Source organism: Pinus tabuliformis, chromosome 4_2 (genome assembly GCF_031772625.1).
Source record: "Pinus tabuliformis cultivar Carrire ecotype Pingquan chromosome 4_2, CPIR1, whole genome shotgun sequence".
NCBI classification, from domain to species: Eukaryota; Viridiplantae; Streptophyta; class Pinopsida; order Pinales; family Pinaceae; genus Pinus; species Pinus tabuliformis.
The window spans coordinates 666107432-666120984 of NC_142304.1; the positions used below are offsets into that span (position 1 = coordinate 666107432).

The following is a 13553-nucleotide window of genomic DNA, read 5'->3' on the forward strand; positions in this document are numbered from 1 at the left end:
GGAAAAATTATATGAATAAAAAAACTTTTAAATTAAACACTTGAATAAAAGGTCATTATACCAAGAGAAATTTCTTTCTTAAATGATAATAGTATAGATATTTTAAAATTTTAGCCTAAGACAACTTGACAAAATTTAGGCAAACTCGTCCCATTGCAATGAAATCTTAAAAATCAACTATGAAATTGACACAGTGTGGGGGCAGACTTGATCCATTATAACAAAAAACTTAAAATCAACTATCAAATTGACACATAATGGGGTTGGCTTGCTAGTCAAAAATCGCCACAAACCCTAAAAAAAACAACAACAAAATAATAAACAAATACAAAGACTTAACAATTTAAAAACAAAAATGAAAATAACATAAAAAAAACAAAAAGTTTTAAAAAATAATAACTAATTAAAAAAGTATATTTTTATTATTATAATTTTTAATTTAAAAAAATGAAAAATGACGAAAAAAACAAAAAATATATAAAAAAAATATATAGGGAAAAAAATTCAAACATAAAAATTGTTTTTAAAAAAAAGCTAATTCATAATAAAAAAAAATAAAAAATAAAAAATAATAATCCCAAAAATCACAATTTGGAAAAAATTAAAAAAAAAAAAAAAAAACAAAACAGATAAATATAAGCAAATTGGATAATTAAACATATATATATATATATATATATATATATATATATATATATATATATATATATATATATATATATATATATATATATAATTCATAATAAATATTAAGTTAAAAACAAATTTAAATATTGAAAAACACATTCCAATGAGTATAATAAAAAAAGACATTATAAAAAATAAGAATAAAAAACTAATTATAATTTTTTAATAACTTTCTAACTAACCTTTAACAATTTTAAATTATTTTATATTTTTATTTATTCACATAATTTAACTAATTTCAATTAAATCTTGACTCTGGTCCTAAAGTCAAAATTAGCCGTTAGTCAAGATAGCCGTTGGAGTCTCTGCTCAGACTATTTAACATGCTAAGCTAGATCTGTTTCTTCAACTTGTCCTGACGATGAACCACGCTTGTTGGTTCGAAACGCGTCGACAAATGATTTATCCTGTGATTTACGCCGAAGAATTTCTCATAAAAAAGAATAAAAAACATTAAAATTAAAATATTGAAAATTAAAAAATATATTAAAAAAAGCATTATAACATATAAAAGGAAAATAGTTATTTTTTTTTGGTTAAATAAAATATTAAAAAAAATATTAACGATGCTCCGGGCCCCTCACTGGAATTGCTCCTCCACGCGGCAGGAGCTGAAGGGGGACAGTTGAATGATTATTTTTATTTGTTTTTAAAACTTTTAAAATTTCTATTATTATTATTATTATTTTAATTTTAAATATTTTTAATGCCTATAAATTTTATTGATTTTTTAATAATGTTTTTCATTTTTCAATTTTTGTTTTTATTTTAATTTTTTGTAATGTTTTTTTAGTATATGTATATTTTTTAATGTTGTTGGTTTTTTTTAATTGTGCGTTTAAATTTTTTTTGTTATTTTTACTTAAATATTATGTGAATCATTTTTTTTGGAAAAAATTAAAAGTTATTGGCTTTGGATATAAAATTAATAATTTTTTTATAAAGTTTGTTATTTTTCCAATTTTTCCTATTCAATTTTTTCATAAAAATTGTTTATTTAATATGTCATTTTAGCGAAAATGTCTCAAAACATGTATTTTATTAAATATATCTATATGCAAAATGTGTATTTTTTAAAAATTAATATTTTTTAGTGATAATTATTTTATGTTTATTGAAATAATAATTAACAATATGATGATGATATTAAATATATTAAAAATCTTAACTTCAAAATATTAATTTTATTATTATTTTTAAACTTGCAAAAAAAAAAAAAACTTCATTATAAAAAACATTGCAAAGAAAAACCAAAAAACATAGGTTTGGAAAACCTTTAAAAACCAAACATCTTAGGACGAAAAAATAAGAAGAGGAGTAAGACAACTTGAAAAATGGTTAAATAATCAACATTTAAAAAAAATGCATGCTTAGGACATAAGAAAATTTACAATGTTAAAAATACGCCTAAAAAAAGGTTGATGCTACTTTCAAAATTCGCATGAAATCACCAACATTTTAAAAAATTATCTACTTATATATCAAAAAAATTAAAGTCTCAAAAAAAACAAAAAAATGTGGTCCATCAACATTTTTCAAAATTGTCATGAAAATTACTAACATTTAAAAAGAAATGTACATACTTAATACATACAAAAATTTAAAGAGTAAAAAATATGCTAAAAAACGATGTATTCTGAATCAACACTTTTGAAAATTAGATGATTTTTTGCAACTCTAAAGAAGTGAGAACTCGATACAGTTCTCGTTTGATAAGTTACTTTATTTATATCAATATTGTCAATATAGTTAAAACCTTCAGACCATATTTAAAATGCATATGCAAGAATGTATATAACAACATATAACTCCCTGTAACGCCATATCTTGATATGAAAATATGAAATTGCAAAATGATGTCATGTGAGCATTCATTGTTTCTCCAAGGGACCCCACCTACTAAGGCTTAAACTTTTTTGTTGGTTTAGGAGTATTATTTTTATGCCTTTTTAGAGGAGTCATGATGAAGTGCAATGATTTGCACACTTTTTTTTTGAATGTGGCTCAATAACCTACATTGATGCTAAAATCCCTTGTTGCAATTTAGATCAAAGGTATGGTGGGTTTTAGGGGTCTAGTTTCCTTGGTGTTATGTTTGAATACCAACATATGAGTAGCTCACCTAACCTAGCTCAAAATAATTTAGGGTTGCAAAATCTGGAGAGGAAACCTACAAATCATCGTTATGTTAAAAATATGTAGGCTCTAGTCATCCTTTTTCTAGTAGAGAAGACAAAACTTAATAAGATAGTATGGATGGTGGACCTAACCCTTATAGGTCATTTTCCACGTAGGAGAATGAGCCCCAAAACTATGAAGGTATGTATAAAAATTAATTTGATTAAATTGTCACTTATGCACCTCGAGCTTTAGCTTTGGTTAAAAATATACTACACCAAAGATGGGAGTGGAGTGCTCAACCTCTCTTCCTCCAAAAGCGACATATAAATTTTAATGCAAGGTCTATGCATCTAGATATCATACAAGTATGGGTGAGGATTCTAGGGTTCTCTCTAGTATTGTGGTTAGAACAAGTACTTGAGGAAACTTAGAACACACTTGAAATTTTTTATGGGGGTGATTTGTCATTTAGAGTACAATGCATTATGCGTATAGCTTGTATTCTAGTTGTTCTAGACACTAGCAAGGGCCTAATAGAGAAATTTGGAAATTTGGAAAGGTTTGGACTATTTTTACTTTAACTTAGACTATAAATCTATTTAGAATTTTTTGGATTCAAAAGAAGAAATTAGGTGGTGGGGAGGATGAATTAAAGGAACCAAATATCTACTCAAAATTTATAGGGGTTCTTGAAATTAATGGGTTACTAAATGTGTATAAGAGGTACCTTGAGTAGCTTCTTCTTAATCCCTAGACACAAGAAAGCCCAAATATTAGACGATGGAATGTTACAGTGACAAATAAGATTATGCAACACTTGAAGATGATAGCAAAATTTGCAAGTAAATTTTTTTATGTCTTTTAGGCACTAGATCACTTTGCAAAAGCACATAAAATAATGATTCTAAAACTCAGTTAACAACATAAAACAAAGACAAATAAACCATATTAGAAACTCAAGACAAAAAAATGATAAAGGAGTTCACCCATCTCCTGGTCTAGCTTCCAATATTGGGCCTCTTTCATTAAGTGCTCAAATTTGTGTTTACATCGATTTACAGTGCTTATAATGTAAAAATTATGTCTCCAGTGGCTCTAGAATAGTAAAAAACCTCAAGCTGGGCTCTTGTTGGGCTCAATTTGGCCAAAATTTAAAGAAGTTATGCTCTAGAGAAGTTTTTCTGCTAACTGCTCTACAAATTGGACTACTCTGCTAATTGTTCTACGAATTTTGTAATTCCATGACCCGCGAAGTGTCATTGTCACCTGGCGTCGGTAATATTCCCGTCGGTTTGGGTGCAATTTGTTAGTTATTTTAAATGCACAATAAGGCTTATCGGTGGAAAATTTGGGCCACATGGGGCCATGTGCCCAAGGGCTCAGGATAACTACTTTACCTTGTTGGCATAGCCCCCCAGTTCATCGACATTCAGTTCCATGGCGCATATATCTCAAGGTTGTTCTCAAAACTTCGCATTTGTTCACCAAGCTCCATCCTTCGGTTACATGGTATGTGTTTAGATCGTGGGCTGGGGCTAAGCCCCAAGCCCTTGTTCGCTATGTCTGTGGTCTCATGGTTTGTGTAGTGACCAGGGGCTTAGCCCCGACTCATTCCCCTAACTCTTATCTGCGAAGGTTCAAATAGATATTTGCGACTATGGTTGTTAAGTACCACTGTTGGCGTTGTGGTAGAGCATTGCACTGCTTGTTTAGAGGTCCCATGTTCGTACCCGTTCGGGCCTCTGACCGACCCATACTAAAAAAATTTTGACCCTCGGGGTGCCACGTGGCAGCCCATGATTGGGCCACGTGGTGACCTATCATTGGTCCACATAAAAATCCATCAACTAACCAGATATTTCGAAATCAAACCATTCAGACGACGCCACTTAGAAGCTTGACATTGGCTTAGGAGGTACAGTCATCCCACTGAGTCATTGTACGGACTGCCCAGTCAGCAGCCCTACACCCCTGCAAAAAATTGACCTATTTAGGAAAATGATCAGAACGCGATATCGGGAGCATACGATATTGATTTTGAGTGATTCAAGTTGCATTGAATTCAAGTCAGCGAGATCTACACTTTAGCACTTGTTTTAAACATTTTTGAACACTTTGAATTTTGAGCACTTTACTGATCCCTTGGATCACTCCTCCCCACTGGAAGATTTTGGACCTCCAAAATACTATTTTCAGTCAAAAAACAGATGAGGGTACAGTTCCCTCAGCCTTCCAATATCAATCCATTTTGATTTTCTTGGATTTTTACCTTTGAGCCCCACCCCTCTTCTTGAAGTTCTTGTTTTTCTGTCAAGGATAGTATCCTGCTACAATTCTTGAAGAAATTCAGGAGAGAAATATTATATTGAAGGAATCTGAACATTCTCTCCTTGATCTTCAATCAAAGGAGGCTCATATAATCTCAAATTCTCAACATTAACAACTACACACATTTTCATATATGGAATCAAATCCAACTGGAAGGCACTATTACCAATATTTTCTAAAATCTTAAAAGGTCCATACCTTATTGGTTTCAGTTTTTTACCTTCTCCTTGAAGCCTTTCCTTGCTAAAGTAAAGCCAAACTTCATCTCCAACTTGAAAATTGTGGTCAACATGAGGCTTATCATGCCTTGTCTTGTACTTGGCTTGACTCTTTTTCAATTGTTCTTGAACCATTTGATATACCAATTGAACTTTTTGAATGAATCACTTGGCCTTATCAATGTGACTATGTCCATCAATAACAATATATTTCCCAAAGATAAAATCTAAAGGAGATTTTGGTAAGTATACAAAGCATGCCTCAAATGGAGATGTTTGAGTCGATGAATGCTTGGCCCTATTGTAAGCATGCTGAATGTAGTGTAAGTGTTCATCCCAAAGCTTAGGATGTTTGCTACAATAACCACGAAGAAGATGTTTGCTGCAATAACCACGAAGAAGATGTGCTACTATTCTATTCATCATTTCTATCTCACAATCGTTTTGTAGATGGAATCTTGTGCTCTTTCTCAACTTGGTGTCCATGAATCCCCATAATATTGACCAAAATTTCCCGACAAATCAAGAATCTCAATTAGAAATAATAGATTTGGGCAACCCAAAATGCACCCATACATTTGAAAAAACATTTGTGTAGTTTGTTTAGCTGTAACCTGCTCCTTACAAGGCATCAAAATACACATTTTGTTGAAACGATCCACCACAACATAAAGATAATCATGATTGTTTTTAGACATAGGTATCCCTTCTACAAATTCCATACAACACTTTCCCAAGGACAGGAAGGAACTGGAAGTGGAGTATACAATCCTAACTTTCTATTGTTAGGCTTACTAGTAGCACATAAAGAACATCCTCTTACATATCGTGACACTTTCATTCATATGAGGCCAATAACAATACCTTTGTAATTGTGCCACTGTCTTGCCTACACCAAAATGGCCAGCAATAAGAGAAGTGTGCGCTTCCCTTATGATGTCGACTCTTTCACCCTGTGCAATGCATAGCTTGCCAAGATGTACAATAATTTATCATTAACATGGTAATCTAATTCCTCTACTTGGTTTCCTTGACACAAAGTTTCATATACATCTTTAAATTCGTCATCTAAAGCATATTGTTCAACATAGATCTCATGCATGATAGAATTATGCTTAAGAATAACTGAAGCACAAACAATTGGTCTAGATAGCATATCAACAATTTTTTTATAGATACCTTTCTTATACCTTATCACCAAGTCGAATTGCTGCAAGAAACATATCCATCTGAAATTCCCCACTTGTTGTATCTTGGTTTGTGATTGCAAGTATTGCAATGGTTGATGATCAGTGTGAATGATAGTTTCCTTTCCCATCAAATAGTGTTTCCATTTTTTCACACTTTGCACCAAAGCATACAATTCTTTGTCATATGTAGGATAGTTAAATACTGCATCATTGAAATTTTCATAATGGTAACAAATGGGCTTACCATGTTGCATCAAGACCGCTCCCATAGCATAGTCACTTGCATCGATTTGTATCTCAAATGGATGTATTAAATCAGGAAGTGCAAGTACTGGTGTTGTATTGATTCTCTCTTTCAATGCATCAAAGGATTTATGTTGCTTGCCTCCCCACTGAAAAACATGTTTCACACTTATCAAGGCATGTAATATAGTCGCAATTGATGAGAATTTAGAAATCAACTTTCTCCAGTATTGAGTTGCTCCAAAAAAGCTTCTAAGCTCTATTACATTATTGGATTTAGGCCAATCTACAATGACTTTTAGCTTTGAGGGATCTATCTTCAATTCACCCTCTCCAACAATATGTTCCAAATATACTAACGAGGTTTTTCCAAATTCACATTTAGACATTTTTAAAAACAATTTTATTTCTTTAAGACATCTAAGACTTGCCTAACATGCTTGACATGCTCTTCATAGTCCTGCTGAAAATCAATATGTCATCTAACTAGACTGTCAAAAATTCATCAAGAAATGGTCTTAAGACATCATTCATAACTCTCATGAATGTTGCAGGAGCATTACAAAGCCCAAATGGCATAAGAAACCATTCAGTTTTTTTTGAAAGTTGTCTTCCATATGTCTCCTTCAGAAATCCTAATTTGATGATAGCCACTTCTCATGTCTAACTTAGTGAAATAAAAAACATCTTTCAACTGATCAAGTAAATCATCAATTCGAGGAAGAGGGTAACGATTCTTTACCGTGATCTTGTTCAATGCTCTAAAATTCCTACACATATGCCATGTACCATCTAATTTTCTTAAAATTCATACAACATGTAATTTTCTTAAAATTTTAATGAAAATTATGCTTTTTCCTTGGAAAAAAGATTGCATTATCAATCACTAATAGTATTACATGTAAATTTTGTTTTTTTTTTTTTTTATGAGTTAATTTTATAAAATATATATTTACAAAACCCTTTATTTTTATTGTCTAATTTAAATTTTTTAGAAAAAAATTATAATTTTGCTAAATAAAAAAGCTCATATTTGATCTTCAGGTTATGCATGTTCTTCCACAAGAAAAACGTATTTACTGAGGACATAGATGGATACAAAGTGAACCTAAAAGGATTTAGATGGAGGATGGCGATGGCGACGAGGGCACCTGATGAGGGTTTCAGTGTAATAGCCTGGTAATTCTTTTTTACTACGACCCTACCCTTGATGGTACCTTCTGTGCTGGTGACCATACTCATTACCCGTTACCCTACCTACTCTCCTGCATAGACCCATTTCAACTGTGTTATAGCCTTGTCACCGTGGTTATCTTTCCCCTCCACCGACAAGGGTTTACCTTCTGTTTTCTTGTTCTACCACTTTTGCCCCTAGTCACCAGTGACGGGCTCCCCAAGGAATCTGCAGGCAACTGGAGCAGGAATATAGCGACGACTATGGATGAGCTCGTAGACTATTCGGAGGACCCTTTGGAGGGAATCCCCATTTGGAACCATCCCCAGAAAATTCCCGTAGGCGGTTACCCTTTTGACAGTGCACTCTCAGATGTCGTAGCCTCTTTGCCCTCGATATCAGGTCCTTTGAACTCGGTGGCCACACTCCCAGAAGCCACCCCCTTGCTGTCGGACCTCACTTCTCAGTCGCTATCGCCATCTACCCTATCTTTCGTGGACCACTCTCTGGATCCTAGTTTGGAAAATCTCTCAGTGGGCATCGCACCCTTTCCACCCTCCACTGGCTCCCGTGTCCCCTCATGCCTTCCGCTCCTGAACGGCAACCTATGATGCTCTCCACGACCCCCCCATCTGGAAATTTCACAGGGATCTCACCCATTTTTGGAGTTTTCTCCATGGAGCCTCCTCAGGACCCTCCTAATTTTGGGGATCATCCTCCTCTGAGCAAACCTCTGTAGCCCACAGATGAAGACAGGCCACGAACGACTAGAAGACAGCGATGCCTGAAACCCAAAGCTTCTGAGGCTTTTCTAAGGCTCGGAGAGGACATTCAGTTGATCGATACTATGGATATTGCTGACAGGGTCTTGGTTGGAAGAGTCAGGGGGAGGAACTACAATGCAGCTAGGCTGAAGCAGTGGACATCGGAGGTTTGGGGACAGCATCTGGCTGATCCTCCTTTCATCCAGAATTTTTTTAGGGGATGGTTTGCCCTCCATTTCGCAAGGGCCGAACACATGAATTGGGTCCTCTCTACGGTTTGGCACATAGAAAAGGTTCTGGTGCTCCTATGCAGATGGACGCCCCTATTTGACCCAGAATGTGAGAAGCTAAATGTTGGTCCCCTATGGGTCCGTCTCCCAGGGCTACCTTTACAATTTTGGTTTGAAGATGTTTTCAAGAGACTTGGGAATGTCCTGCGCTCATACCTGGATCATGACAAATCCTACCTTATGAAAGGTATGATGGCCTACACAAGGGTATTAGTACATTTGGATACCAGTGATGGCTTGCAGGAATACATCACAATTCAGTGGAGAAATTTTACTCGGAGACAGACATTGGATTTTGAAGGGGTACCTTTCACGTGCAGATGTTGTCACAAGGTCGGGCATCTGTTTAAGGAATACCCACTCAATAATAAGGCAAGATCAGGGAAATAGGTAAGGGCAATCCCATCTAAGTCAGCATAGGAATAGGAGGAACAGCCTCCCATCGGAGACCCAGGGATACAAGCGGATCCGGTGGATGCAGGAAAGACACCCTCTAGAGAGGTCCCAAAGAAACATGGCAGACCACCTCTTCAGCCACCCTCTCCTCCACTCACAAGGGCCAGAGCGGCTGCCGGGGCATCATCATCATCAGGTAAGAGTTCACCCTCCTCTTACCCCTCTCATACATCTTCTATTACTGATGGCTTGGCATTTCCTCCATTTGGCATCAAACATGGGATTACTGGAGTATCTCTCCCCCCCCCCCCCCCCACAATCTTGTCCCCCTCGCCCCCCCCCAGCCACGTTCTCCATCACCCCATCTTCTATCCCAGAGTCCCTTCCACTGTTTTCCCCTGTTCCTGAAGATGGGCCTCCATTCCTGAGATACCAGACTAGGTCTAAGGCCAAAAAATAGCAGGACGACCACATTGGTCTTGACCTAGTACTCTCCCCTACTCCCCCTAAACTCCCTTGAGGACGCCCCTCTTCCCTCTCCAAAGCACAGAGTATGGCTGGAGACGAAATCATTTCTAATAAGAAATCTACCATCCTGAGGGCTCTTAGAACACGAGGCCCATTACCTGAGCCCCCCTCATGAATATTGTATCATTCAATTGCAGAGGGCTAGCTAGGCCCGATAAAAAACAACTCTTAGAAGACTGCTATCTGCCTCTCCTATTGATGTTATTTTCCTCCAGGAAACCCTTAGCTTTGCTGAAGCTATCTCTCTATTATTACAATTGATGCTCCTAGACTAGTCCTTTATTGGCCTTGATGCAAGTGGTCGTTCAGGAGGCATTGCCTTGGGGTTCAACTTGCTCACTATCAATCTTTGCAACTACTGGAGGGGGTCGGGTTATCTTGGGGCAGACTTGTTCTCGGCTGACCTGGGGATGGAGATACGGGCTATTAATGTCTATGGGTCGTGCCAACACAGGCCTGAATTTCAGGACCGCCTACTTAACTCTAAACTCTGTCAAAAGGATTTTCTAATCATGGGAGGGGATTTAAAATTCTCCATAGGACATGTGGAATCATGGGGACGGAGAGCACATATTGATCCCCTTTTAGTCTATTTTGAGAATGTACTGGGAGCCCACAATATGATAGAGATCCCCATCACAAAGATGCAACCCACATGGCAAACAATAGAATAGGGAAGATAGTCTAGCTCGTAGACTCAATAGATTTCTTATTAAGGAAGGCCTTCTCAATCAGGGCCTAATTCACAGCAATGGGTGGGATCAGGGGGCATCTCTGATCACTTGCCTATTTATATGGAAATCAGCGGGGGGCAAGGGAAACCTAAGGGTCCCTTCAAGTTCTATGCCACATGGCTGAAGGACCCTTCCTAAGTTTGTATGGTCACATATTTCTAGAAGGCGCATCCCCCTATTGTAGCAGGTCATATAGCGGAAGGGTTTTCTCAAAGCCTTAATGAGTTGAAGAGACTCTCCAAAATTTGGGCTCACAACAAGAGGAGGTAGGATGATCAAGCCCTCAGAGAGGCTGAAATAGTAATTACGGACTTTGAGAATAACTTGGGAGGGGTGTACATCTCCACTAAACACAAGGATAGAATCTCATCTCTATATGCTACTAGAGGGGAAATCTTAAAGGATCGCGAAGAATCATGGAAGTTGAGAAGTACAACGATCTTGATGCTTGAGGGAGATGATAACACTAAGTTTTATCATAAATTCGCAAATGGGAGGAAGGCAATCAACACCATATGGCAGCTTTCGAATGAACAGGGACACCCTGTAAACACCTTCCCCCAGCTAGCAGCATTGGCATCCTCTCACTTCAAGCAAATATACAGAGCAGCGCCCATAGTGAACCTTTCCGAAATAATACAAGTGGCACAACTATTCCCAGGGTTTGTGGAGTAGGAGGAAGGCAGGGAACTAACTAAGGAAGTCTCCTAAGGAAAGATGGAAGCCACCCTCAAATGGTTCAAGAAAGATAAGAGTCCTGGGCCGGACGGTTGGATGGTGGAATTCTACATAGCGTATTTTGAGATTCTAGGCTCAAACCTCCTCAAGGTAGTGGAAGACTCCAGAGTTAATGGAAAGATGTATGAATCCTCCAGAGTTAATGGAAAGATGCTGCTTCCATTGCTCTCATCCCCAAGATTGACAATCCAAACTCCTTCGATGATTACATACCAATTTCTCTTTGTAACTACATGTATAAGATCATGGCTAAAATCATTGCCAACCACTTAAGGCCCATTCTATCCACCCACATCTCACAGGAGCAATTTTCCTTTCTTCAAGACCGACAAATCCACGAAGCGATGGGAACAACCCAAGAAGTTATGCACTCATTGCATTACAAGAAAATCAAAGGTATGATCCTCAAGGTCGACCTCTCTAAGGCATTTGACAGAGTTTGTTGGTTGTATATTAGAATGCTTTTAACCCACCTTGGGTTCCCATTTGTCTTCATTAAATGGATTATGGGTTGTATCACTAACACTCCATTCAGTGTTTTGGTTAATGGTGCGACCTCTCCTTTCTTTCATTCTGAAAGAGGTCTTCGACAGGGTTGTCCACTCTCACCACTTCTATTCCTCCTAATAGTGGAGGGGCTCAGTAGACTCATCAAAGCAGAGGCCAGAAGGGGCAGAATGCAGGGTATAAAAGTCACAGAAGACTGCATCTTAACACACCTGTTATTCGTGGATGATGTCTTAATTTTCCTCAATGGAGGTATAGGGGACTTGACCATCATAAAGAACATTTTCTCCCTATTTCAAGTGGCTACAGGCATGATGGTCAATTGCAGTAAATCCACCTTGACAACAGCTAGATGCATCCAACATGAGATCCACTTTTCCCTACAAAGATTTCAGTTCACTCTGCTGAAACTTGAGGATGGGTTAAGATACCTTGGATATAAGCTGAAGCCTTGGGATACAAAATAACAGACTAGACGTGGGTTATAGCAAAGATGCAGAAAAGACTCAATATCTGGTACTACAAATATCTATCCAGGGCAGGTAGACTTATCCTCATCAAGACCGTTCTAGAGGCTACACCGGTCTGTTGGTTGTCCTTGGCATGGATCCCCAGAGGTATACTCTCTAGGATACAGGCACTTTGTTGCAGATTCCTTTGGAAGGGAAAATGGACAGGAATAATTTATGCTTGGGTCAAATGGGATGCACTCAACCTTCCAAATAAATGGGGTGGATGGGGCATCAAGAAATTGGAATACTTTTCCTCAGCCCTGACATCAAAACTTGGATGGAAACTTATATCTTCTAATAGCTTATGGACCAAGGTGGTGGTCTCCAAATACATTACCCCTCTCAATGTGATGGATTGGTTAAGGTAGCCACACAGATACTCCTCTGGGATGTCGATTATATGGAAGGTTGTTCTTAAATCCTTGGACATCATCAGAGCTGGCATCACATGGAAAATCCAATCCGGTTCAGCCTATTAGGATAGGATAGGACCCCTGGATCGGCTATGGGGATGGCCACAGACTACCTATTGAGATCAGAAATCATCTCAGTACAATGAATATCACTCATATCAATCACATAGGAGATTCTAAGCACTACACCCTTTTCCAGCAAGCTTGGAAATCAACCCACAGCTTAAATATTCCTCAGCAGTGGGCGTAGATCTAGAAGGACTACATTGGGGCTCTCACTACCACCCACATCGATTAGGGGATGGCAAAGACGAGATCATCTGGGCATTATCGAAATTTGGGTCTTACACACCCAAGGAGGGCTACCTGGTATTAGCTGATGCTCGAAGACCACAAGTCATTGAACATTGGTGAAGCACTTGTGGAAGCTCAAAGCACCCCCAAGGTGCAGACTTCTCATGTGGACCATCCTTAACAATAAAATCCCCATGGGGGACAACCTCCTCAAGTGAGCCCAAAATGGCCCTTTTTGGTGCTTTCTTTGCAAGAGCAGCGAGGAATCTGTCTCGCATCTGTTCATAGATTGCACAACTACTCATTAACACTGGCAGACAATTACTACAAAAGTCTCTACAAAGATTAGGTGGCAGGCCTCTAATCCCGCGGAGGCCTGGATAAACTGGTGGACAAGGGTTGTCCCGCCTAAACTT

The 13553-nt window shown here is 37.5% G+C and overlaps 1 protein-coding gene across 1 annotated transcript; it reads left to right on the forward strand.

The window, feature by feature from the left end:
* The first annotated feature begins 8808 nt into the window (after positions 1 to 8808).
* On the forward strand, positions 8809 to 9405 carry LOC149171181 (uncharacterized). Its single transcript, XM_089425871.1, has one exon. The coding sequence runs from the start codon at positions 8809 to 8811 to the stop codon at positions 9403 to 9405; it is 597 nt and encodes a 198-aa protein (XP_089281997.1).
* Positions 9406 to 13553: the final 4148 nt, after the last annotated feature.